The sequence below is a fragment of the Raphanus sativus genome, unplaced genomic scaffold (assembly GCF_000801105.2).
Source record: "Raphanus sativus cultivar WK10039 unplaced genomic scaffold, ASM80110v3 Scaffold1543, whole genome shotgun sequence".
NCBI classification, from domain to species: domain Eukaryota; kingdom Viridiplantae; phylum Streptophyta; class Magnoliopsida; order Brassicales; family Brassicaceae; genus Raphanus; species Raphanus sativus.
Window position 1 is genome coordinate 1 of NW_026616852.1, and position 21,335 is coordinate 21,335.

Sequence of the window (21,335 nt, forward strand, 5' to 3'; positions counted from 1 at the left end):
TATGAAAACACTGTTTGAAAATCAAATTTCATAATAGAACAACGTTTTTGAAACACAAATAGAAAATTTTAAAAGTTTTATTTTTATTTATAAATTCAATCAAATTTTATATAAAAAATATATCAGCGCTTTTAAAGCGCGGGTTAAAATCTAGTTGTAATTAAATAGGGGACTTTTCTTACAGAACTTGAAACTCTTTGGGGGGCTTTTGTTCTTTATCCAATCATTATGGTTCTTTGTTTCAATAAATTGCTTTGCTTTGTATCTGTTCTTAAGATCGTTGGATTAATCAACCAATGTATATACTTCCAAGCAATAAAACGATGGATACATTGGGAAATTTGATTTTTTTTTTCCTGGTTGATCAATGTTAGATCCTTTACTTTTTTTTTTGTTTATTTATTATGAGCTTCTTTAGTGTATGTAGATCGGGTGTAGATGTTTAGGATGGACTGCAAGTATAGACCTTTGGTATGTTAGGCTTCAGTTTGATAGAGAGTTTCTCTGGTTTAAGATTGAATCAAATTGAGTTTTTTTTTTTTTAATAAGGAACAGTGGGTTGTTGACCTGTGTTGGTTTATGATATGCACATTCATGAGCTCGAGTAATGAACGGTTCAAGATTCTTTACCAATTACATGATCGCATCTTCCTCCGTCAGAGATACCAGGAATCTGGAAACAGTAACTTGAAGATGAAGCTGAGATATATAGTCTTTTCTCTAATTTCTGATTCGTGGCATGATATTTCATCAAGATATAGTGGATATTCAGTTGAACTTGGGTCTTTATTCGGGTTGAGAACCCGGTTTACAGTTTTGATTAACGGTTTGACTTTGACCCATATGCACAAAACCGGTAGCCATTTTTTCCCCTTCTAAAAAGTTCTGGTTTTACCAGACCAATCTGTTCCTCCATGTATTAATTAGTATTGATGATGATTCTACCGACTTTTGAAATTGCTATACATTTATCCTTCTCGTATAACTGAAAAAAAAAAAATCTGGATTGTGATGGAAAAACAACCTGATATTTTTTTTTTTTGTTAGCCAAAGAAACGCCACTTGGTTTGCGATTGCGAGGTTACAAACTGTCCTTGCGTCGTTTTTTTTTCTCTTTCGCAAATTGGCCTTTGGGATTTAGTTTGGGCCACTACCTCTCAACCATAAACACGTAAGTTATGTGGTCTTTTTCATGCTCGAAAGTAATTATACGAGGCTCACAAGTTAGAGCTTTTCTCGTCTTCTTATTGTCAATTGCATTAAGTTCACTTATTATTCCTATGATCACCATTTCTCCTACTGCTGACATGACTTGCCAGGTGGTTGAATCCTCTTATCACTCTGAATTTGTTAATGTTAAAATATCTAAAATATGACATTTTTGGATATTATTCTATTTGGTTTTAATAACAACAAGATGGTGGTGGCCTGATACGAAGAGAATAACCCAAATCTTTGTTGTTGCAACAAAGAAACACACAAAATATTTTTTGAGTAGTTAAATCTTGGGCTTCAAGAAATCGTGCTAGCCATATTCTTAGAGATCTTACGAAAACTAAGCTAACCATATATATTTCGTCATCATCTCTAAGGACTAAGACCATTAGTAAAAACGATCTTATCACGTTTGTGATTTTCCAATTTGTTATAACAACCACATGATTGTTAGAGAGTTTTTTTTAAATCCGTTTTCTGCTATTCATTCATTTTCAATGAAAAATAAGTCATTGAGTGGAGGTTTTCAGACAAAAAAGGAGGTTTTCAGACAAGTTAGTTTCTAACTCTGTTAGATAACTTCATATAACGTTTTTAGCATAGTAAAAAAAACTTCATAAATAGGGACGATTTTATAACTTATTAGGATTGGATCAAAACGATCACTACAAAACTCTCAACAAAATAAGATGATAGAGGGGTTCACCGCGCAAAGGATCATGACCCGTTTTTCTGATTCTCTCTCCCATAAAACATGGCAATAACCACAACATCAACATAATTATCTTATTTTTCGGAAAGGAATTATTGCTTGTTGTTCAAGAGAACAGCTCGTAGCTCCGCCGGATCAATCTCCTGAGAAACGGTAGCGGGTCTGTAGTAACCGGTTTTAGGGTCAGGGATCCATGGAGCCTTCTCGCTTGACTCTTCCCCAACATTCTTCTTCATCACCGAGGCAGAAGCGGTTGTTCCACCGCTCGCAACGCTCCCATGCAACGCCGTGTCAGCTGCGACGGCGAACCCTCGTCTATAACGTAGACAAAAAAACGTCACCATTTAGTTTCACTGACGAAAAAGAACCATAAACGTACGTTTTGCAAAGACGTAAGACTGTTACCTGAAGATGGCGTTGGAGAAGTCTCGGGCGACGATGACGGAGAGGGTTTTAGCGATAGAGAGAGAGCGAGCCATTGTGAGGTGAGAAACTTGATCTTAGCAGAAGAAACTTGATCACCTCTCTTTCTCTTCTCTCTCGATCTGTCTCTCTTTGCTTGAGTTGCAAATTGCTTTGTGGGATGAGGAGAAAGGAAGAGAAAGAGGAGGGTTTATATAGAGGAAAGGAGAGATGAATGGCTGCGTCAATCTAGGCTTTTCACCCTTTTGTTATTTTCTGTTTCTTTTAATATACAGTTACTAGGGTTTTAAAATTGTAATTATCCGATTGATTAACAATAAGCTGTAGGCATAAGTTCACTATTAATATGTTTTAAAACGGTTCTGCTATGTCTGGTTGAAAAAACGGCTTTTTGTTATAATACGCCAAAACTAAAATCTCAAAATCTAAAGTAAAAGAAAAAACGCATATTTAAAAAAAAAGATGATATATCGAAATTTAATTTGTGTATATCGTTAATGTATGTTTGTTAAGATAATTATTTATTAATATTTCAGGATATTTTAGAGATGTCAAATCAAAACTTTCGTCGGACCAACCCGTGCTAAGAAAAATATCCGGTTCCAAACGAGTGGTTATCAAATGTTCTTTTGTATCAGAGGTGTAAAATGAAACTTAAGTCACCCATAAATTCAAAATAACACCACAAAAATCTCTAACAAATGTATGAAAAAAAAAATGAAGAGAGTGTATCTTAATCTTCCTCCTCACCAGCTGCATCGTCTTCGATGTTGAAGTACCTTAGCTCATACAAGTTTCTGTCTTTGTTCGACGCAATCACGCGGAGCCAATCACGGACATTGTACTTCTTCAAATACTTCTTCGTCAGATACTTCAAGTACCTGATTTTTTTTAAATCCATAACACACATATAAGTGGATACAAAATAGCTTCAATTATATTAAGTAGAGCCTTCAACTTTCTTAGGACGCACGCCATAGAGAAATGAATAATGCTTCAAGGCCAAGTTAGGGTTTATGGTATTACTAATGTGACTGACATTGTACAAAACTAACAATCTTTTAAGTGGATACAAAGTAGTCTCCAACTTTCTTTGGATGCACGCAATAGAGAAATGAATGCTTTAAGGACACGTTAGGGTTTTATGGTATTACTAATGTACAAAACCAACAGTCTTCTGATACTTGAAACTCAAGAATAAATTAGGGTTTATGAAGCAAAGCTCAAATTCGTAAATGTACCGTTTGGAGAAGTTGGAATCGGCGGTGACGGTGATCTTTCCCTTGGAGGTTGTGATGGAAACGGCGTCGCCGAGAGCTCCGGGTTTGCCTCCGACCTTGATTCGTTCCTGAAGAAACTTCTCGAGGGTGGCGATCTCCATGATCTTGTCATCCACTGGCTTGGAGCAGTCAATCACGAAAGCCACTCCCTTCTTCTTCGCACTCGACTTCACCGCCACTCCTCGAGCCATCTCTACACAAATTCTAACTCTGGCTAACAATTGGGGGGGTGAAAAGGTTAAGAGACTAAATATAAACGGCGTTCCCTAGGGTTTTCGATTTTAGTGGAGAGATTTTTAACAGTTAAGACCCAATGGGCTTTAGGCCCACTTGTTCGATTAATATCTTGGGTTAATTCTTTTGGTTTACTAAAGCTAAAACAAAATCGGCCCTATGAATGATGGGAATATGGAATCTGTGGTTCTCGTGTGACATCAGTGAATCCCGAATTTTGCTACAGAAGTTGATTAACGAATGACCCCACACGGTTTAGAAAATCTTTGTCCTCTGTTTTAGCTAAGTTGGAGTATAGATTTGGTTCAAGTTTTTTTTGTTGTTGTTGTTGTTGCAGCTTGGTCTCTTTGTGATGGAAGTAGTAAACAGAACATGTTTGGATTCTTGAAATTTGGGTTTGTTTTCTTGAATATTGCAGATCTCGTTCAAGATCAAGATCTTCTCTACCGCCTGTGAGTGTAACAAGATCCACCTCTTTTTGTATTCTATTACAGTGTGTTCTGTTTTACATTGTTTTTTTTTTAAATTATTTTCTTGGTTGATAAATCTTTTAACTCTTACTTCAAGACGTGGCTTTGTTTATATCATCATTCTCTAATCCGCTCTCACCTTTGAGTGTTTGGTGTTTCTGCAAAACAAGCCTCATGTGTGTCCATAAGGAAGTAAAGAAACTTCTAGGACTTTTGAAAGCCACATCTTGTCTGATCTTCATCATCAAACGAAATAGACGACCGAGTGACCGACTGTAGTAGAAACAAACAAAAAAAAAACTAAATGTCATTTTACGTGTTTATTTAGGTCAAAGATGTTGTAACAAAACTAAGAATGAGATGAGACGATGAGAACCAAAAGCATAGATAGCTTATTCTTCTTATTGATTTTTAAATTAGCCTTTTTAACATAAAACAAACTGCCTCCTACTTTCTTCGGAGGACTTGTAACAACTTGAAACAAACGTCTCTTGACTAGGAGCTTATTGCGACAACTGACTCTAAAGACCACGTACGTACGTACGTCTCCCATAAACCAACAATAGGAGCTTAATTATTTTCTACACGCATACTTAACTAGACGAACAAGTCATCCACGCATGGGTATCAATATGGTGGTCCAGGTGGATGTGAAGGTCTTGAAAACAAGGTAGCTCCGGGTCCGGGCGGTGGAGGTCCTGGAGGAGGCGGTGGAGGAGGAGGGCGAGGCTCTGGGTGCGGTGGTCTTGGTGGCGGTGGGTGCAGGTAGATAGGTGGAGGAGGAGGAGGAGGAGGCTGAGGCTCATTATGCGGTGGCCTTTGTCGCGATGAGGAGGACACTGATGAGGAGAAGGTAGGGCCAGGTTTAAATCTAACCATTTTGGTTTTGAGCTTGGTTATTGCAACATATATGTTGTACGTACTTAGATTATATAGTATCAAGAATGAATATGGTTGTTACCCACAAGTCTTTCAAGTGTTAGGAGAGTCCCAATGGTCATTAGTAAGATGTTAGGTACAATGAATGGTAGTTATCTACCTAATCTACCTAATCTTTAGGAACTAATAATAATAATAATAATAATAAATTAAAATTGCAAGTAAATAATCAGTTTGGTAATTCACATGCTGTTTCTAATCTTTGCAAATTATGTTTACAGAAATCTAGAGAAGAAAATGGTTCTGTTGTATAGATATGGAAATACTTACAATCCTCGACTAGAAAATGGGAATTAATATCTGGATGGGCAAAACATACGCGTTTTCACGCGCCCCCCTTTGGCGACAGAAGAAGCGAACCCTAACTTGATAACTCGTTGTAATCGACGGCGGAGCCGTCTCCTCTTCTCTCCCTCTGGTGCATCTTCTCCACTCTCCCTCCTCGCCTTGGTTGCTTCAGATGTCTGACCTTGAAATCAAGGTGTCTCGTTCGTCGAGCTCTCCGTTCAAGGATCCGATTGACGCCAACTCCGACCATGATCCTGGCTTACCTCCTCTGCTTCTTCAGTTCGTGGTGACTGGTTCGTCAAGCCCTGAAACCGAGGCCCTGAAGAATGTCTCCTCAAATACTCTCTCAGCTCCTTCCTCTCCTCAAGCTTGCTCGCAAGCAATGGACGTTGGAGTCTCCCAGTCAGAAAGTGGTGCTCCTGTGAACGTCTCTGAGCTTCAATCGGCTGATTTACCTCCAATAATTATTCCTCCTTCAGAGTTATGCTCAGACCAGCCATCTCCCTTTGTTCCATCAATCGGAGCATGGGCCAGACCTCTCACTTTCGCTCCTCCGGCTACACCTCCTACACCGGCAACGCCAATGGATTTTGACCCACAATACCTAAACAATCTTCTCGATTCTTTCTGGCCAACATTGACTGATGGGCTCGGTCAAAACCAGAAGAAAAGAGAAACTGCGGTTCGAGAGTTCCCTCTTATACCGGTCCAGAAGATACCGGTTCCAGAACTTAAAGATGATGGAACGCTTAGATTTCCATGGGCTGCCAGAATGAACCCATCCACCAGGAATCTCTATCGAGCTACCAAGCCTACATTCCGACTCGATGGAACTCCTCAGGTCTCAATTCCTTCTCAAGTACTAACCTTAGGACCGGAGAATAAAAAGGAATATATCATTGGTCAGTTTCATCGGTGTTCTCTTCCTCCTGGAGGTTTAATTCATGCCGTAGTGAATAGGTTGTGGGGAAGATCTTGTAGAATAGGCTGCCGTAAGATAAGTGAGTCGTCTTATATGTTTCACATCCCCCATGAATCAACTCGACAATGGGTAGTTCAGAGAGGTGTGTGGCATGTTGATGACTGCTTGTTGTTCGTTTCACCTTGGAAACCAGTGAACTCACTCAAAGACGTCCCTGAAATTTCAACTATACCGGTTTGGGTCAACCTAAAAAATGTTCCAGATTGTTGCTACTCAAGACTAGGTCTCAGTCATGTTGCTTCAGGACTTGGTGAGCCTATGCAAACACACAAACCTCGCCTTGATCCGACTACTTTGGGAGAAGCAAAGTTACTTGTTGAAGTAGAACTTGACAAGCCCTTTCCGAAACAAATTGCCTTGGATGACAAACAAGGTAATATATTTTTAGTGGATGTTGAATACACTTGGATTCCTAGTACTTGTGGCAGATGTGGGCAGTTGGGACATAAAGAAAAAAGATGCCTCCTCCCAGTTCCCCAACCGTGTGGGGAAGATGAAGTACCAGGGGTTGAAACTGAAAATGAACAAACTCAGTTCAGTGTTGTATCTGATCAAGAGATGGTACAAGTTGAAAACTCAGAGACAGAAACACATGATGGTGCTGAGAAGAAGGATTTTTCAACACCACCAAGCTGCTCCACTCACTCTCCAGTAGCTACTCCTCAAAAGGATAACTCTACTACTTTTTGCAATTCATCTCTGGATGCCAAATCTACTACATCCTATACATTAGCAGGTGCATCATCTGCTCACACTTCTCTACAGATTATGGACGATGTTCCATCAGATATTATCATCAATGAGGGTATTGCACACTCAAGAAATGATCCTTCAACCATGACCTTTCTTTCAACTGAGTCCAACCAAGCGATTGGTGGTATGGAGAGTGATTTCCATATTGCCGAGCAAATGGATGAACTTGGAAGTATGACAAGAAAGGGTAGGTTGATCAAGCCTACACAAAAATACCAAGGAATGGAATGGATGACAGAGCGTGGAAGAGGGAAACGAGGCCGTAGGGGTCGAGGTTCCTAAATCAAGCGAGCAAGTATCCTTCTTAGTTTGGTCAAACTAAAGAGTATTACCAAGTTCTTGGTTTTATAGCTCTTTCATTACTTACTCTATGTATCAAACTTTTTCAAACTATGTGATCTAACAAATCACATCTTTGTCTTTTAAATTGAATGCTCTTTTTCAAAAAAAAAAATATCTGGATGGAATATCTTGGGTTAAACACAAAAAGTGTTTCTACTCTGTACTCAAGAGGTATGAGAAAGCATTGGAATCGAGACTTTGCTTTCCTTGACTTGCTTATTTTTTTTTTTGGAGTATCCGTTAATTTCGTTACTGTTAAACAGTGTAGACATTTGGATCACAATATTGTACGGGGATCTCAGTATAACTAAATTGGCCCAAGTCCAATGGATGATGGCATCTGGAATCTGTGGTTCTGTAGCAAAATTCACTGATGTCTCACGAGAACCACAGATTCCAGATTGCCATCATCCATTGGGCTTGGGCCAATTTAGAAAATCTTGCCATTATTTGTGTTTCAAGACCTGGTTGTTATTACATCATCCTTTTCCAATCCACTCTTATCTGACGACTGCTTTTGTTTTATCCAATGTTCATGTAATTGCTAAGGCGGCTGACTCATATTGATTAAAACTGATATTTGGAAAAAATGTTTCGTTTAGATTCAATTTGTTGACTAGTCGGAGGCGTAGGATAGGATACAATTTTGAGCGTGGTACTTCTTCATAACAAGCCACATGTTCATTCATTCACACGTGTATCCATAAGAAAGTAAGTAAACAAATAGGACTTTTGAAAGCCACATCTTGTTTGTCTGATCTTTTTTATTCATTAAACTTGTCAGTTGAAATTGACCGACTGTGGAAGAAACAAACAATGAAATGGAGTGTTGCAACCTAACTTTTCCACCGGTTGCAACTTTCCACCGGACCAAAAAATTAAAAAGAAAATCACATGTGTGTATATCTATCTGTCCTTTGCTTACCAAAGTTTCTGCCAGGTTTTATCTGTACACTGCAGCAACGAGACCACAGAGATGAAGCTATTGAACAATAATAGTCTCATCATGCTCTTTGTCTTTCTGATTTTGGCATTTACCCAAGTCTCATCCCTCGAAGAAGAAGGTTACAGCAGAAATGACTTCCCTACAGACTTTGTCTTTGGTTCTGGCACATCAGCTTATCAGGTTCTTCTTCAACCTTTTTTCCTGAATTTTGTAACATTTACATTTTCACCTTTCATGTTGCAATGAAAGATCACAAACTATAAGATAAACAGTGTTTTTAATATATAGTCTCCATGATGTAAAAAAACAGGTAGAAGGAGCTGCTGAGGAAGACGGGAGAACTAGTAGCATTTGGGATGTTTTTGCTCATGCAGGTTTTTTGATTATCTACTATTCCCTTCGCTTGATGTCGCTCTCTACAGAACTTTACAAAAGATGTACTCATAAGCTCGAGTTTCGTTTCATTTGCAGGACACTCTGGCGATGCAACAGGGGATGTTGCATGTGACCAATATCACAAATACAAGGTCCCCCTTCTCCCATCTATTATAATACAAGCTCCCCCTTCTCTATATTACGGTGAAAGATTTGATCTCACTAACCGCTGACCAAACCAAATTTGTTTTGCAGGAAGATGTGAAGCTCATGGTAGACATTGGTTTGGATGCTTACAGATTTTCCATATCCTGGTCAAGGCTTTTACCAAGTAAGAAACCAATGTTCAAGCATTCGATTATTATGAAGTATTTTCTAATCCATTTTTGGATTCTATTTCAGGTGGGAGAGGACCTGTTAATCCTAAGGGGCTGCAGTATTACAACAATCTTATTGATGAATTGATCACTCATGGTTATTAACTTTGTATACCAATCCTGTTTATTAGTAGCTACAAGACTAAATATATATATATATATATTTTTTTTTATAACTGAAGCAGGAATCCAGCCACACGCTACGTTGCACCACTTTGATCTTCCACAGGTCCTAGAAGATGAGTATGGAGGTTGGCTTAGCCGAGAAATCGTGTATGTTTTTTTTTTGAATTAATTCTCCTTTTTCACCTTCCTTTCCTGATTTTGATTATATATCAATCTTCTTGTAGGAGAGACTTCACAGCTTATGCAGATACTTGCTTCAAGGAGTTTGGAGATAGAGTGTTGCATTGGACTACAATAAATGAACCCAACGTGTTTGCACTTGGAGGGTATGACCAGGGAGTAACACCTCCTGGTCGATGCTCTCCTTCCTTTGGTCTTAACTGTTCTAAAGGAAACTCTTCTATTGAGCCTTACATTGCTGTTCACAATATGTTGCTCGCACATGCTTCTGCCACAAACTTATACAAGAAACAGTACCAGGTTCTTCTCTTCCTCTTCTTTTATGTGTCCTCCATATATGTGCACTACTACTGTCTTTATCTAACAAAGTATCTCCACTTAATTACACAGCATATGCAGCAGGGGACGGTAGGTATTAGCATATACACATACGGTGCTACCCCCTTAACTAACTCGACAGAGGATAAGCAAGCAACAGTTAGATTGAATGACTTCTTTATTGGTTGGTGAGTCTTAAACAATCAAATGACCGCTAGGAAAAAAACTAATATTATATGATATTGTGGTTTCGGGTAGTGATTTGGGGCTTCCACTTCGAACCTCCAATATTCAAAAAACAAATTAAAAAGAATAAAATGTTAAAGCATCTACTATATTTTGATCACTGAGTTTTTTTTTTTTTTTGGGTAAGGGTCTTGCATCCGCTGGTGTTTGGTGATTATCCTGAGACGATGAAGACCAGTGTTGGGTCTAGATTACCTGCTTTTACAGAGGATGAGTCTGAACAAGTTAAGGGCGCTATCGACTTTGTAGGAGTGATAAATTACATGGCACTTTACGTTAAGGATAACTCTTCCTCTCCGAAACAAAATCTCCATGATTTCAACACAGACATGGCTGTGTCACTGACCTGTAAGTTATATGATACTGCGGAAGATTAAATCTAATGATGTAGCTCACTGGCTGCTCTTATTTTACCTTGCAGTGGTTGGAAACACATCGTTCAGTAATGAGGTTTGTAATATATTCATAATTAAGTACCGATCACTTAAAAGACAGAGAGAGACTAATGTTTGCTTTCATTCAGTATGCAAATACACCATGGAGTCTGCAACAAGTACTGTTGTATATCAAAGAAAACTACGGCAACCCTCCTATCTACATTGCAGAGAATGGTGATCTCTCTCTTTCTCTTTACTCTCTCTAAGGTTTCAGCTTGGTTCATGTCTCTAGCTCTCTCTCTTCCCGTTACAGGTCAGATGGCTCCTCACAGCTCATCACTTGAGGACACGACGAGAATAAAGTATGTGAGCTCACACATTGAAGCAGTACTTCATTCAATCAGGTAACTTCTACCGTAGTGAGTAGCACCAAAAGTTTTCCAAGAATGTGTTAAAAGACTCTTAAAGGTTCAATATATCCCAAAAAGCAGGAAAGGAGCGAACGTAAGAGGGTATTTTCAGTGGTCCTTGATGGATTTGTATGAGGTATTTGGTGGGTATAACATGAGCTATGGATTATATTACGTGGACTTCAAGGATCCTTATCTAAAGAGGTACCCTAAACTCTCTGCTCACTGGTACTCTTCCTTCCTCGGAGGAACACTTCACCATCGGTCGCATGCTTTATCTTCAGCTATGTGATCATTTAATGCTAGCGACGATTATACTGTATGTTTAAAATAACCCCTAGGCTCCTCCAGTGCATGTGACTTGAGTCTGAAGCAACATTTTATGTCTTGTGATTAATTTACTTTGTTGATATATCAAGTTATCAACCCCTTATTATCAACGTACTTTATTAAAACCTTTTATTTGTTGACTTTCTCGTCTAATCTAATCTTTACCGGATTTGATTATTAAAATGTTTTGTACACTTTGTTCCTTGTTTGTTTAGTTTAGAAATTGTAAAATTATCCCTTGTATATTTGTATACTAAGCCACTAACCTTTGTCTATATAATACGAAAACCTTTTGACTAACTTTTATTTGTTTGTTTTTTTGCTTTTGAAAACTTTTTAATCTCACTGTTTACTGGGGCTACCGCTAAATGATCACAACCAACAACCACTCGAATTGAATAAAACAAATTTCACTTTAGCAGTAAATCAATGGTGTTCCTCTTTCCTGTTAACTTTTTAAGATATTTTGGAACTTTTTTCAAAATAACTAATGTACGTTTATTTAGATTTTTCAATAAATATATAATTACCCTTTGGATATTTTCTTGCAATTCACCAAAATGAAATTGGTCAAATCATTGATATTATGTCTTCACAGTACCTCAAAGGCTCAAACAGTATATCTAAGGATTTATAACCTTTTAAAATGCAAAAGTACATATTCCTTTAACTTTTTTTTGTTTATAAACTATAAAGAAATCACATTTTTCTTATGAGCAAAAACAACTATGTAGAATTGTAACGATTGTAAATAATGATATTGAAACAAATTATATAAAACAAGATTTGGTGACAAAATCATAATGGGGTCATTAAGTTAAAAATAAACAAAATGGGCGGCTTGACAATGATAAAAGCAAAGATTTGGTGGCAATATGCAAATCAATCTAAACTTCCTTGAAATGGTATTATATCCCTTTTAGTTGCTAATTTGACCTCACCAAGAAGGCAATTAGATTTTTTTAAAAAATACTAATACTTAGTAGAATTTAGGAAAAAGGAGATAAAAATATTGACACCAGTTTTTAAAATTGTAAAATCTCTCACACCTCTTATTATTTTGTAGATCAAAAACTTTGAACTTGTAGTTTCTAAAATTATAGTATATATGCTTTCTAACTTTTTAGAAACAAAAATTTGATGGTAACAACTTCAACTAATCCGGTACCTAAAACTCAAAAACATTCACATCCAAGTGGCATTTAGAAATAGATCTAGTGTGAGATGTGTATTAAATGTGGTCATTGCTAAAATGTATATGTTTTTAGTATATTACTCCATCGGTTCCGTTTTGTTTTATTGTTATATATCTTTTCCGCACAGATTAATGTTTTTTTTTAAATATTGTTTTATTCTTGATTATACATTATTTTAATCTGATTAGTTAAATTAATAAGCTAAGAGAATAAAAATAAAACTGAGAATAATATCAAATGAAAAAAAAAATATCAAATGAATACATTAGTGAATACATAATTAAAAGGAATTAACTGATATAGAAATCAACCAATAGTCAATCTTATTTCAATAACTCCCTCCAATAACACAAGTATTAAAACTTCTGATATGTTCCCAAAAATAACATTTTGACTTTTGCTTTCTTTTGAGTTTAGTTTTCCGCCGACATCACCACCTTCTTTCTTTCTTCTTCCTCTCCTCTGTTCATTAATACGTTACGCCTCTGTTGTTTTTTCTATAAAGCCAACACGAGACGCAAGAGATATAAACTGGTTTTCTTGATCAGATTTGTTGATGGTCATCTAAACTTTTTAACCTCTCCTTTTTTTTGTGTGTGTTTATTAATTTGATTTTCTTACGTTTTCGAGAAAATATGAAGTTCTGTAAAAAGTATGAGGAGTACATGCAAGGACAAAAGGAGAAGAAGAATCTACCTGGTGTTGGCTTCAAGAAGCTCAAAAAAATTCTCAAGGGATGCAGAAGAAGAGATCATCAGATTGCTTCAATCAATCACTGTCCTCGTGAATGCACAGGTACTATTATTCCCCTGAGAATCCATTTCTTTTATTTTTATTCTTTTTTTAAATGTTTTTATTTGTCTTTGTGAAAGTTTGTGATGGAACCTTCTTCCCGGAGCTTCAGAAGGAGATGGAAGATGTAGTAGGATGGTTTAACGAGAATGCTCAGAAGCTTCTTGAGTTACATTTAGCTTCTCGTTTCAAAAAGTGTCTTGATTGGTTCAAAGGCAACAACAATCGCAAAAGGAGTCATCTCGGTTTGATCCAACAAGGCAAAGACTTGGTTAGCTACGCTCTCATCAACTCGGTCGCCATCAGAAAAATCCTCAAAAAATACGACAAGGTTTATTCATCTTATCAACACATTCTTTATATTCAATTTATAATAACAATTTTGCATTGTTACAAAAAAAAAAAATAATAATAATAATTTTGCATATTATTGGTCCTGACAGATTCATGAGTCTAGCCAAGGACAAGCGTTTAAGACACAGGTCCAGAAAATGCATATCGAAATCCTTCAGTCCCCATGGCTCTGCGAGCTTACGGCGTTTCACATCAACCTGAAAGAGTCTCAGAAGGACTACTCTGGAGCTGTTTTGGCTTCTCCTCCTGCACTGTTTGATGGTTGCTCTTTAGTGTTTGACGATGGAAAGCCTTTGCTTTCCTGTGAGCTTTCTGATTCTGTCAAAGTTGACATCGACTTGACTTGTTCAATATGCTTGGTAAGCAAATGACTTGAAAGAATCTCAGTGTCAAATAAACTATTAGTTGACTTGGTAGTAATCTCAAAATATAGAACAAATAGTATCAGCCTATTATGATAAAAGTCTTTAGCTCTCTTGTGTCAAAGTGCTATTCCACTCTCCTCTTGCAGATTCCATTTCATAGACTAAGTCCTTTTTAGTATCTTATTAAAAGAATCTTGTATAGAAAATGAATCTTTTTTATATGAAATGTATATGAAAATATTCTTCAACTTACGTCATACGTTTTATATCATTGATGGTACAAAAAACAGGACACGGTGTTTGATCCGATATCTCTGACATGCGGTCACATATATTGCTACATGTGTGCTTGTTCTGCTGCATCAGTAAACGTAGTCGATGGCTTGAAAACTGCAGACCCGTCCGAAAAATGCCCGCTTTGCCGTGAGGTTAGACCCATTCTCCCCACTGCTTCATTGATCTACTAATCTTGTATCTTAACCCTTGTAGTTCGCCCATTCGATAACAGATATGTGTTTATAAAGGTGCTGTTCGCTTGGATGAGCTAAGTATCTTGCTTAAGCGAAGGTAAAAAAAAAATATACAACCAAAAGCTCCTTATTGCAAAACCTGTCTTTTTAAGAACGAGGACTAAAAACTACAAGATATTAAACCTGTGATGCATGCAGCTGCCGAGAGCATTGGGAAGAAAGGCGTAAAACAGAGAGAGCAGAGAGGTTAAAGCAAGCCAAGGAGTATTGGGACCATCAATGCAGAAGCTTCACTGGAATATAACAACTTGGTTTGGGAGAGACATTCGTACTTGAAGATTTCTTGGTTTTGATTCATTATATAAGCTAATGAAAAAAAACTCAATATTGATTGTGATCTGCTTTCATCCGTGTGTGAGAGTGTTTGTTTACAAAGTGATTTGTTTGTGGAGACTATATGGTTTCTTTTATTATAAGTTGGCATAGGTTAACAGCTATCTTAGAAAAGAAGAAGAACTGAAAACATATCTTTGGATTTATAGAAAACTTGATAAACATATTGTTGCAGGGTTGTTGTAAGATTAAAACAAAAATGAGAGAGAGCAGAGGAGACAAAGATGTGATGCATAATTTTCTTTTCCATCAGCATGGAACTAAAACAGGGTTCTTATCCTTGTACATGAGATATCTTGTGCATAGCTTCCGCAACGTTGCAACCGAATGCTGCATCGAGTTTAGCTTCCTGTCTCGGTACATGGCCTGTTGTTGCTCATACAGAACACAAGTTAGAAAGAGAAGTAGATTAATTCATGAGAGAAGTAACAAACAAACAAACAAACTAACCTCAATGTCATCTCCATGTTTCTCGACCAAACGTCTGATATGAGTACGTTGCATAGTAGTAAGGGGCTGTAAAGGAGCACTCTTCCCATCTTTTCTTTGCTTCCCCAATGCTGTCTTAAGATCTACACATCATCTCGAAATCAAAAGCATTTGGTACTCTTTAAGTAAACCCCCAATATAAGAAACTTACATCAATAGATAGAGAAGCTTTGTGTAGGTGCTAAAACGACCAAGAATACTTCACAGCTTATAATCATAAGTGTGATGATAGAAGCTAATAAGATCTTTCACTGGCACATTCAGTTTTCCACAAAAACCCTAATTTCTAAATTGAACACACGGAGCTAAATATAGTCTATTCCGAAAAAAGAATCAACGTTAGAAGAGAAGAACACGTACCGTCTTCCTCGAGCTCGCTGCCGGAATCGATGGGCTCGAACTCCTTGGCGATAGGATCATCGGTCGGCGGCTCGGGAGGGGGAGGAACGTTGAGGGAGTCGTCCTGGATCATGTGCTCGGTTCGAGAACGGATACCGAGGAGATTAGGGTTAGAGATGACGCCGAAGGATTTGTAGTTCTGGATGACGCTGGCCTGGTCGTCCCACTCGGGGACATCGTCGTCGGCCATGAGAGCGCGGAGCTTGGGAGGGAAGTTGAAAGCTGGTTTGAAGATGTTTGGGTTTTTCTTGGGCAGAGCGACGCGTACTTTGGCTCTCGAGTTCTTGTACTTTCTCCTTGACCTCGCCATCTCTGTCTCTCTCTCTCACAGATTTTTCTCTCTCTTTTTTAGATGAAGAAGAAGAAGAAAGCTCGCGGCGGAGAATGGGTTTAACCACAAGGGTTTTGTCAAGTCTCCCTTACCTCAAACGACCACGTTTTATTGACTTAGAAGTTAGAACCTTTTCTCGGCGTTAGTTTGTTAGTTAATTCGCGGGAATGAGAAAGCCTTGTATATTATAGGCCCATTATCATAATCAAACGCTTTATTTATAGGCCCATATCAATATTAAAAGGCTTCTTTGATTACTAACTAAACCCACATATGCAGCACTGCTCCTCACTTTCTTTCTCTACCGGCTCTGTACAGTTTCTTTGATGACACTACATTCTACACCTATTTTGATGTCTCTCTTGTTCTTTAACAAGCATTGATTGGTCAGTGGATTTTTTCACTTTAAAAATTGTAAGTCTATACCTGAATTCATTTCTTCCAATGAAGATTAACACATCCAATTAAAAGATGCTCCTTCAAAGTAAGAAAAAAGAAGCTTTGTATGTAGTGCTACAGTTTTCGATTTAGCATTTTGGTTAACGATCATAGATAGTAGTCTACCGACGGACAATATTATAAAGAGCTTCTTCTCACAAACTCTTTTAAGTCACTCACTACAAGCAACACTAAAAATATTGCAAGTTCAAGAACAAACAACAACGATAAAATAAAAAAGAGCAAACCATATAAGACCCGAATCGGGAATACAACAATCCAGGAAGTAAAAAGCAGAGGGAAAAAAAGATTTAAAAGAGCAAACCAATCAGCAGTTTTCATAAACGCATAAACAACTCTTGGTCAGCCATACCATAAGGTTTAAGGATAGTGTCTTCATTTGTCACTCTTAACAGTTGTCTGCTCTTCGGTTTTCGTTTCCTCTGATGCAGGAGCTTGAGCTTCCTCCTTTTTCTCTCCAGACTTGACTTCTTCTCCTGCAAATACAAAGTCATTTGGATATAACAACCATAAAAACATATCATATCAACAAAACTTAATCAAGAAAAGAAGGTTTTGAACAAGATCTCTCACCTTCATCATCACTATCTTCAAATTCTTCCATACCACCCATCCCACCAAGCCCTCCCATACCGCCCATTCCACCGAGACCTTCAAGCCCGGCCATTCCACCAAGCCCCTCGAGACCTCCCATACCGCCCATCCCACCCATACCTCCCATTCCACCAAAGTTCTACAAGCAGCAAGAACCATGTAAGTCTTTCTCAAAACTTAAGTAAACAAAAACAGAAGATAATCAACACTATAAGATAAAAAAAAAAATACCGAGAAATCCATCCCGCCCATGCCACCCATTCCGCCCATATCCATATCTCCAGGACCTATACAAAAAAAAAAAAGAGAAAAAGAAGAAACCAAAAATTTAATAATGCCTAGTGCAGAGAGAGAGAGAGAGTGATGTTGAATTAGATATATGGTGAAGAAGTGAGCTAACCAGTGGCGGGATCTTCATCCTCATCTACCCACTTGTCCCAATCAACTTTAACATAATGAGGAGGCTTCCCTCCACGCAATAGCTTACTCCACCATTTCGGCTCTGCTTTCTCCACGATGCAGAATATGCTTCTTAACCCAATGTTGATTTTGCTTTCCTGAATTCACCAAAAAAAGAAAAAAGCATGAGAAAATTATAAAGCTCAAGCTTAAGCTCATAAAGCTGGTTTTGTAAGTCTCACCTCTACATTGACCTTGTCATTAAGCTCAAGCTTAAGCTCATAAAGCTGGTTCTCTGGTCCAGCTTTGGCAGAGAAATCAAAAACACCTTCCGGGTCAAGCTTAACATTTGCATCCTTAGCATCAGGCAATAGCACGGTTAAGTAAACCTTATCCTCTCTCTCTGCCCACTTCACTTCTGGATGGTGACTGTAATAACAATATTCACATAAAAACACAATCAGATTTAAATCTAACAAGCACATATGTTTAGAGCTCAAAACAAAAGTTCATCGATCGAGGCCACATTCATAAACAATCAAAGCTAGATAAACTACCATTACAAGTTACAGACTCAACACTATAAACCCCTAGGTCCGAATCTAAACGTTCCCATTTTACTGGAACCTAGTAGAAATCGTATTATCCTCAAATCCACCGTTGATATAAAAGACATCGATTATCAAACTGTACCTCATGATTTACTGGAAGCAGGAAAGAGCTTTGAGTAAACCCTAGAAGGACGGAACGACAACGACGCGAAGATATTTTTATTTCGATCGAGAAGTTTTCCGACTACAGATAAGACTATGTTTTATAGTACAAAGAGTGATTATCGTGTGGGTGCTAGTGTACATAAAAGTTTAGGTCTAATCATTAAACAATCCACGGCTGAGAGCTCGAAAAAGTGGTTAAAGATTAACGGTTCAGATTAACGGTGTTGTTTTGGACAGGAAAGCAGTGCGCTTTTACTTTCTTGAACCACGGATAACTTGCTTTTCTGGCCCATTATTCAACTATACTTTTACCAAACATATAGTTTTCGTATCATTTCATAAATCCAACAAGAGTCCTTTTAAAAGCATGTAATTAAGTTTTGTTCCTATTTAAAGAAAATAAAATATTATTCAGCTTTATGAGCATGTCACAGTGCTTCTATAGGATTTTTCAAGTTTGAATTTTCTAAAATAATTTGAGATGGTAAGCGATTAGAGCTAAGTATAATCAAAGAGACTGATTCAGGAGAATAAACCAAAGAGACTCATTCACGTCTTTACTTCTTTCTTTATAAACTCCAAACATCCAGTCACATCAGTGAGCTCAGACTACGAACGAATCAACCAAGATGTCCCCACTCACACGTTAATAAAGGACAAAAACCAAATGAAATCATTCTCGTAGAAAGAAAACGTAAAATGAGGCATCTCAAGTATTCAGATAACAAGAGTAATGGTACAAACGAGTCTTATTCCTACTTGATGCTACAGTGGAAACAAAACAAGAATTTCGTAGAAACAATAGATAGCAACGTGTCCTTGTTGTTGTTGTTGTTACCGCCACGCCTAAGGGCTTGTGGAGCCTGGTTTCTTGATGGATATCGTCCACAAGAGATCTGAATCCGACTCGACTGTGATTTTCTCCCCTTTAACCTTATTCGATGTACTTATCAACCCACCAAACCTCATCTCAGTGTCGGCTTTCAGAAGGTAAAACAAACATAAACCATGGTTAGATCCACGTGATGCTGTAAGACAATGCCTAAAACAGAAGTTAAAACCATAGTGAGAATGATTTAATGTTTTACTTACTGAGATCCCATTGAAGCCCTGTGGTTGTGGTTTTGGCAGATGGAGTCCCCATAGGGATGAGACCACAGTGAGGACCTTGGAGAGAGGGCTGAATTTGAATCTCGTGCCGATGAGTCTTTGGAAGGAGTTGGATGAGGCAATCATCAGACAAAAGGATTATCCTTGTGTCCGGATAACGATACAATACGTTGAGGTTACCGGCTTCGTGATCAAATCTTCCCCCGAGTGCCCCTGTAGCAAGAATCTGGAGCTAGCAGAAGAAAAGAAAAGGCAAAAAAGGGTGAAGAAACAAACAAAAACAGAGAGCATTTTTTTGGCCTATGAGAAAGATTAGAAATGATAGAGCTTTACTCTGGAGCTCTCTTGATTCAGAGTAGAGTCACGGATATACAAGATGCATTTATCGAGATCAGTGGTATCTTGATCATGAGATTCATCTATCACTTTAGTCCCCTGAAGAAAAAAAAGCACCAAGTAGAACAATCAATCAAAAGCAGAGAAAGACACCATACAATGTGATTGATTCTTATACAATAATACAGAACGGAAGAAGAACAAAAAACACAAAACAGAAAAAGCTTACCAAGCTTAGATAAAAGTGGAGGACATCAGGTCGAATAGAGTCCATATCTCCCTTTGATAACATCTGGTTTGTACCTAAAGACGACATTCCCAATACATCCTCAGAACCACTTCTCCAAGATTCTTAATAGGTACAAAACAGGTTGAGTTTTTGCTAATAAAGACAAAGAACTTTCCAGTTTCAAAAAATATACTACTTTTTCCAATAAACCATCCTCTCAATTTTTTTTTAAAAAAAAAATCAGACTCTCTAAATAAAAAGTAATAAGACAAGATTAAGCTCAGCGGAAGCAGACAAAGACCTGTTACGGATGAGGAGAGCGTCATCGTGAGGGAAGAAGAAGAGTAACTCATCGTAGATGCGATTTGCGCCTCCATCAGCACACAGACGAAGTTTTGCTGCTCTAACACACACACATACAAAATTTCAAAAACTTATCAATCAGACCCCAAATATTATTAATAGACTCAATACAGAGCAGCGATCATATCAACAGAAAAAGGCACCATGTTCCCAGAGGAGAGGAGTGAATCGTGGTAGCTTCTGGTTCAGAACGACGACAGCGTACGCCGATGCTTCGTCGGCGGGAATCGACGGGAGGAGGAAGCTTGAAGAGTGAAACATTACTACTTTTTCCATGCCTGCTGACATCGGCTGGCGAGATTGAGAGATGGATTTCGTTGTGTTTGTGTTTGTGTTTGTGTGTGAGATATATATATATTTAATTTTCTTTGTATCAATTTGATTCATTGATTTGCTGGAACAATGATATAAATACCTAACAGAACCGACCAAAAGGGTTGACTTTCTCAGAGATCGATTTGGTTAAAAAAGGAGGGCCACGTCTTATATCTCTATACTGTATTTGTCATCTGACGTCGTTTCGGTTGAAAGTGCCTCCTTTTTTCCTGACCATTGAAAAGGTATCTTTATAACACCTATAGTTCATATTTTATTCTCTTTGTTAATTATTATTGAAAAAATTGTATTATTGTTACTGACATCTTCCAGAAGATCAATTTGGCCTCACATGAGAATCCTATTTTCAAGAAAACCCATTGAAGCAAAGAGAAAGCAAACTTGAATTTATCTTCTAGTAATAGAAGATGTTTGTGGACCGTTGGTTTCAGACCAGAATTGCATACCCGATTCATTCCATGCATTGTACCTTATGCCAGTACAAGGATATTCTTCTAGCAAATCTCATTATCTAGTTCCAGTGACTTTTCAACCAACATAGAGTGAAAAAACCAAAAAAACTGGATTAAATAACTAAAAATACTAATAAAATATCTAAAATCTCCCTATATACATAGTTGAGGTACATAATTAAGCATGTAAATAGATTACACATCCGGATATTTCTCTTTTTTCTTGAGG

General features: G+C 37.7%; 7 protein-coding genes and 1 long non-coding RNA gene across 10 annotated transcripts; 3 read left to right on the plus strand and 5 right to left on the minus strand.

The window, feature by feature from the left end:
• Positions 1-1,828: 1,828 nt before the first annotated feature.
• LOC130504394 (late embryogenis abundant protein 2-like) lies at positions 1,829-2,532 on the minus strand. The gene is made up of 2 exons (XM_056999014.1): positions 2,333-2,532; positions 1,829-2,242 (listed from the first exon to the last, which is right to left on the minus strand). Exons 1-2 carry the CDS (start codon positions 2,404-2,406, stop codon positions 2,020-2,022), a joined length of 297 nt encoding a protein of 98 aa, XP_056854994.1. The 5' UTR covers positions 2,407-2,532; the 3' UTR covers positions 1,829-2,019.
• Positions 2,533-2,931: 399 nt separating this feature from the next.
• LOC130504393 (60S ribosomal protein L22-3-like) lies at positions 2,932-3,861 on the minus strand. Its single transcript, XM_056999013.1, has 2 exons — positions 3,592-3,861; positions 2,932-3,231 (listed from the first exon to the last, which is right to left on the minus strand). The coding sequence occupies exons 1-2, from the start codon at positions 3,819-3,821 to the stop codon at positions 3,084-3,086; spliced, it is 378 nt and encodes a 125-aa protein (XP_056854993.1). The 5' UTR covers positions 3,822-3,861; the 3' UTR covers positions 2,932-3,083.
• A 6-nt stretch (positions 3,862-3,867) lies between these two features.
• Positions 3,868-5,122, plus strand: LOC130504395 (uncharacterized). The gene is made up of 2 exons (XR_008941244.1): positions 3,868-4,316; positions 4,505-5,122. It is a non-coding gene; the product is annotated as an uncharacterized LOC130504395 (long non-coding RNA).
• Positions 5,123-8,227: 3,105 nt separating this feature from the next.
• Positions 8,228-11,463, plus strand: LOC130504397 (beta-glucosidase 11-like). 2 transcript variants are annotated; one of them, XM_056999017.1, is made up of 14 exons: positions 8,233-8,349; positions 8,579-8,764; positions 8,895-8,958; positions 9,056-9,111; positions 9,215-9,290; positions 9,362-9,433; positions 9,522-9,609; positions 9,687-9,942; positions 10,033-10,148; positions 10,334-10,554; positions 10,628-10,656; positions 10,730-10,817; positions 10,897-10,987; positions 11,075-11,463. In XM_056999017.1, exons 2-14 carry the CDS (start codon positions 8,615-8,617, stop codon positions 11,283-11,285), a joined length of 1,518 nt encoding a protein of 505 aa, XP_056854997.1. In that variant the 5' UTR covers positions 8,233-8,349; positions 8,579-8,614; the 3' UTR covers positions 11,286-11,463. The 2 variants fall into 2 exon arrangements, with proteins under 2 accessions (XP_056854996.1, XP_056854997.1); XM_056999016.1 differs by having other exon boundaries at positions 8,228-8,349; positions 9,687-10,148.
• Positions 11,464-12,931: 1,468 nt separating this feature from the next.
• On the plus strand, positions 12,932-14,991 carry LOC130504398 (E3 ubiquitin-protein ligase NLA-like). 2 transcript variants are annotated; one of them, XM_056999019.1, is made up of 6 exons: positions 12,932-13,314; positions 13,392-13,642; positions 13,755-14,024; positions 14,321-14,458; positions 14,555-14,597; positions 14,699-14,991. In XM_056999019.1, exons 1-5 carry the CDS (start codon positions 13,155-13,157, stop codon positions 14,576-14,578), a joined length of 843 nt encoding a protein of 280 aa, XP_056854999.1. In that variant the 5' UTR covers positions 12,932-13,154; the 3' UTR covers positions 14,579-14,597; positions 14,699-14,991. The 2 variants fall into 2 exon arrangements, with proteins under 2 accessions (XP_056854999.1, XP_056854998.1); XM_056999018.1 differs by having other exon boundaries at positions 12,935-13,314; positions 14,539-14,597.
• Positions 14,992-15,014: 23 nt separating this feature from the next.
• On the minus strand, positions 15,015-16,167 carry LOC130504399 (nucleolar protein 16-like). The gene is made up of 3 exons (XM_056999020.1): positions 15,743-16,167; positions 15,344-15,465; positions 15,015-15,259 (listed from the first exon to the last, which is right to left on the minus strand). The coding sequence occupies exons 1-3, from the start codon at positions 16,089-16,091 to the stop codon at positions 15,143-15,145; spliced, it is 588 nt and encodes a 195-aa protein (XP_056855000.1). The 5' UTR covers positions 16,092-16,167; the 3' UTR covers positions 15,015-15,142.
• Positions 16,168-16,763: 596 nt separating this feature from the next.
• LOC130504396 (co-chaperone protein p23-1-like) lies at positions 16,764-18,379 on the minus strand. Its single transcript, XM_056999015.1, has 6 exons — positions 18,258-18,379; positions 17,807-17,993; positions 17,566-17,722; positions 17,397-17,452; positions 17,145-17,304; positions 16,764-17,047 (listed from the first exon to the last, which is right to left on the minus strand). The coding sequence occupies exons 1-6, from the start codon at positions 18,260-18,262 to the stop codon at positions 16,947-16,949; spliced, it is 666 nt and encodes a 221-aa protein (XP_056854995.1). The 5' UTR covers positions 18,263-18,379; the 3' UTR covers positions 16,764-16,946.
• Positions 18,380-18,969: 590 nt separating this feature from the next.
• LOC130504400 (thiamine pyrophosphokinase 1-like) lies at positions 18,970-20,037 on the minus strand. Its single transcript, XM_056999021.1, has 4 exons — positions 19,956-20,037; positions 19,724-19,825; positions 19,373-19,622; positions 18,970-19,260 (listed from the first exon to the last, which is right to left on the minus strand). The coding sequence occupies exons 1-4, from the start codon at positions 20,016-20,018 to the stop codon at positions 19,127-19,129; spliced, it is 549 nt and encodes a 182-aa protein (XP_056855001.1). The 5' UTR covers positions 20,019-20,037; the 3' UTR covers positions 18,970-19,126.
• Between the last annotated feature and the right edge of the window lie 1,298 nt (positions 20,038-21,335).

What these genes read in the sequence shown, in the direction of transcription:
- LOC130504394 (XM_056999014.1), bottom strand. Translation starts at nt 2,406, where the DNA reads ATGGCTCGCTCTCTCTCTATCGCTAAAACCCTCTCCGTCATCGTCGCC. An exon ending in TTCTCCAACGCCATCTTCAG is followed by an intron (nt 2,243 to 2,332) that starts GTAACAGTCTTA and finishes TCTACGTTATAG; the next exon opens with ACGAGGGTTCGCCGTCGCAG.
- LOC130504393 (XM_056999013.1), bottom strand. Translation starts at nt 3,821, where the DNA reads ATGGCTCGAGGAGTGGCGGTGAAGTCGAGTGCGAAGAAGAAGGGAGTG. An exon ending in GATTCCAACTTCTCCAAACG is followed by an intron (nt 3,232 to 3,591) that starts GTACATTTACGA and finishes AAAAAAAATCAG; the next exon opens with GTACTTGAAGTATCTGACGA.
- LOC130504397 (XM_056999016.1), top strand. Translation starts at nt 8,615, where the DNA reads ATGAAGCTATTGAACAATAATAGTCTCATCATGCTCTTTGTCTTTCTG. An exon ending in TGATGAATTGATCACTCATG is followed by an intron (nt 9,434 to 9,521) that starts GTTATTAACTTT and finishes TAACTGAAGCAG; the next exon opens with GAATCCAGCCACACGCTACG. An exon ending in TATCTACATTGCAGAGAATG is followed by an intron (nt 10,818 to 10,896) that starts GTGATCTCTCTC and finishes TTCCCGTTACAG; the next exon opens with GTCAGATGGCTCCTCACAGC.
- LOC130504398 (XM_056999018.1), top strand. Translation starts at nt 13,155, where the DNA reads ATGAAGTTCTGTAAAAAGTATGAGGAGTACATGCAAGGACAAAAGGAG. An exon ending in TGACTTGTTCAATATGCTTG is followed by an intron (nt 14,025 to 14,320) that starts GTAAGCAAATGA and finishes TACAAAAAACAG; the next exon opens with GACACGGTGTTTGATCCGAT. An exon ending in AGTATCTTGCTTAAGCGAAG is followed by an intron (nt 14,598 to 14,698) that starts GTAAAAAAAAAA and finishes TGATGCATGCAG; the next exon opens with CTGCCGAGAGCATTGGGAAG.
- LOC130504399 (XM_056999020.1), bottom strand. Translation starts at nt 16,091, where the DNA reads ATGGCGAGGTCAAGGAGAAAGTACAAGAACTCGAGAGCCAAAGTACGC. An exon ending in CAGCGAGCTCGAGGAAGACG is followed by an intron (nt 15,466 to 15,742) that starts GTACGTGTTCTT and finishes GATGATGTGTAG; the next exon opens with ATCTTAAGACAGCATTGGGG. An exon ending in AACATGGAGATGACATTGAG is followed by an intron (nt 15,260 to 15,343) that starts GTTAGTTTGTTT and finishes GAGCAACAACAG; the next exon opens with GCCATGTACCGAGACAGGAA.
- LOC130504396 (XM_056999015.1), bottom strand. An exon ending in GGATGAAGATCCCGCCACTG is followed by an intron (nt 17,453 to 17,565) that starts GTTAGCTCACTT and finishes TTTTTTGTATAG; the next exon opens with GTCCTGGAGATATGGATATG. An exon ending in TGAAGATAGTGATGATGAAG is followed by an intron (nt 17,048 to 17,144) that starts GTGAGAGATCTT and finishes TTGTATTTGCAG; the next exon opens with GAGAAGAAGTCAAGTCTGGA.
- LOC130504400 (XM_056999021.1), bottom strand. Translation starts at nt 20,018, where the DNA reads ATGTTATCAAAGGGAGATATGGACTCTATTCGACCTGATGTCCTCCAC. An exon ending in TCCACTTTTATCTAAGCTTG is followed by an intron (nt 19,826 to 19,955) that starts GTAAGCTTTTTC and finishes TTTTTTCTTCAG; the next exon opens with GGGACTAAAGTGATAGATGA. An exon ending in AGGGCTTCAATGGGATCTCA is followed by an intron (nt 19,261 to 19,372) that starts GTAAGTAAAACA and finishes ACCTTCTGAAAG; the next exon opens with CCGACACTGAGATGAGGTTT.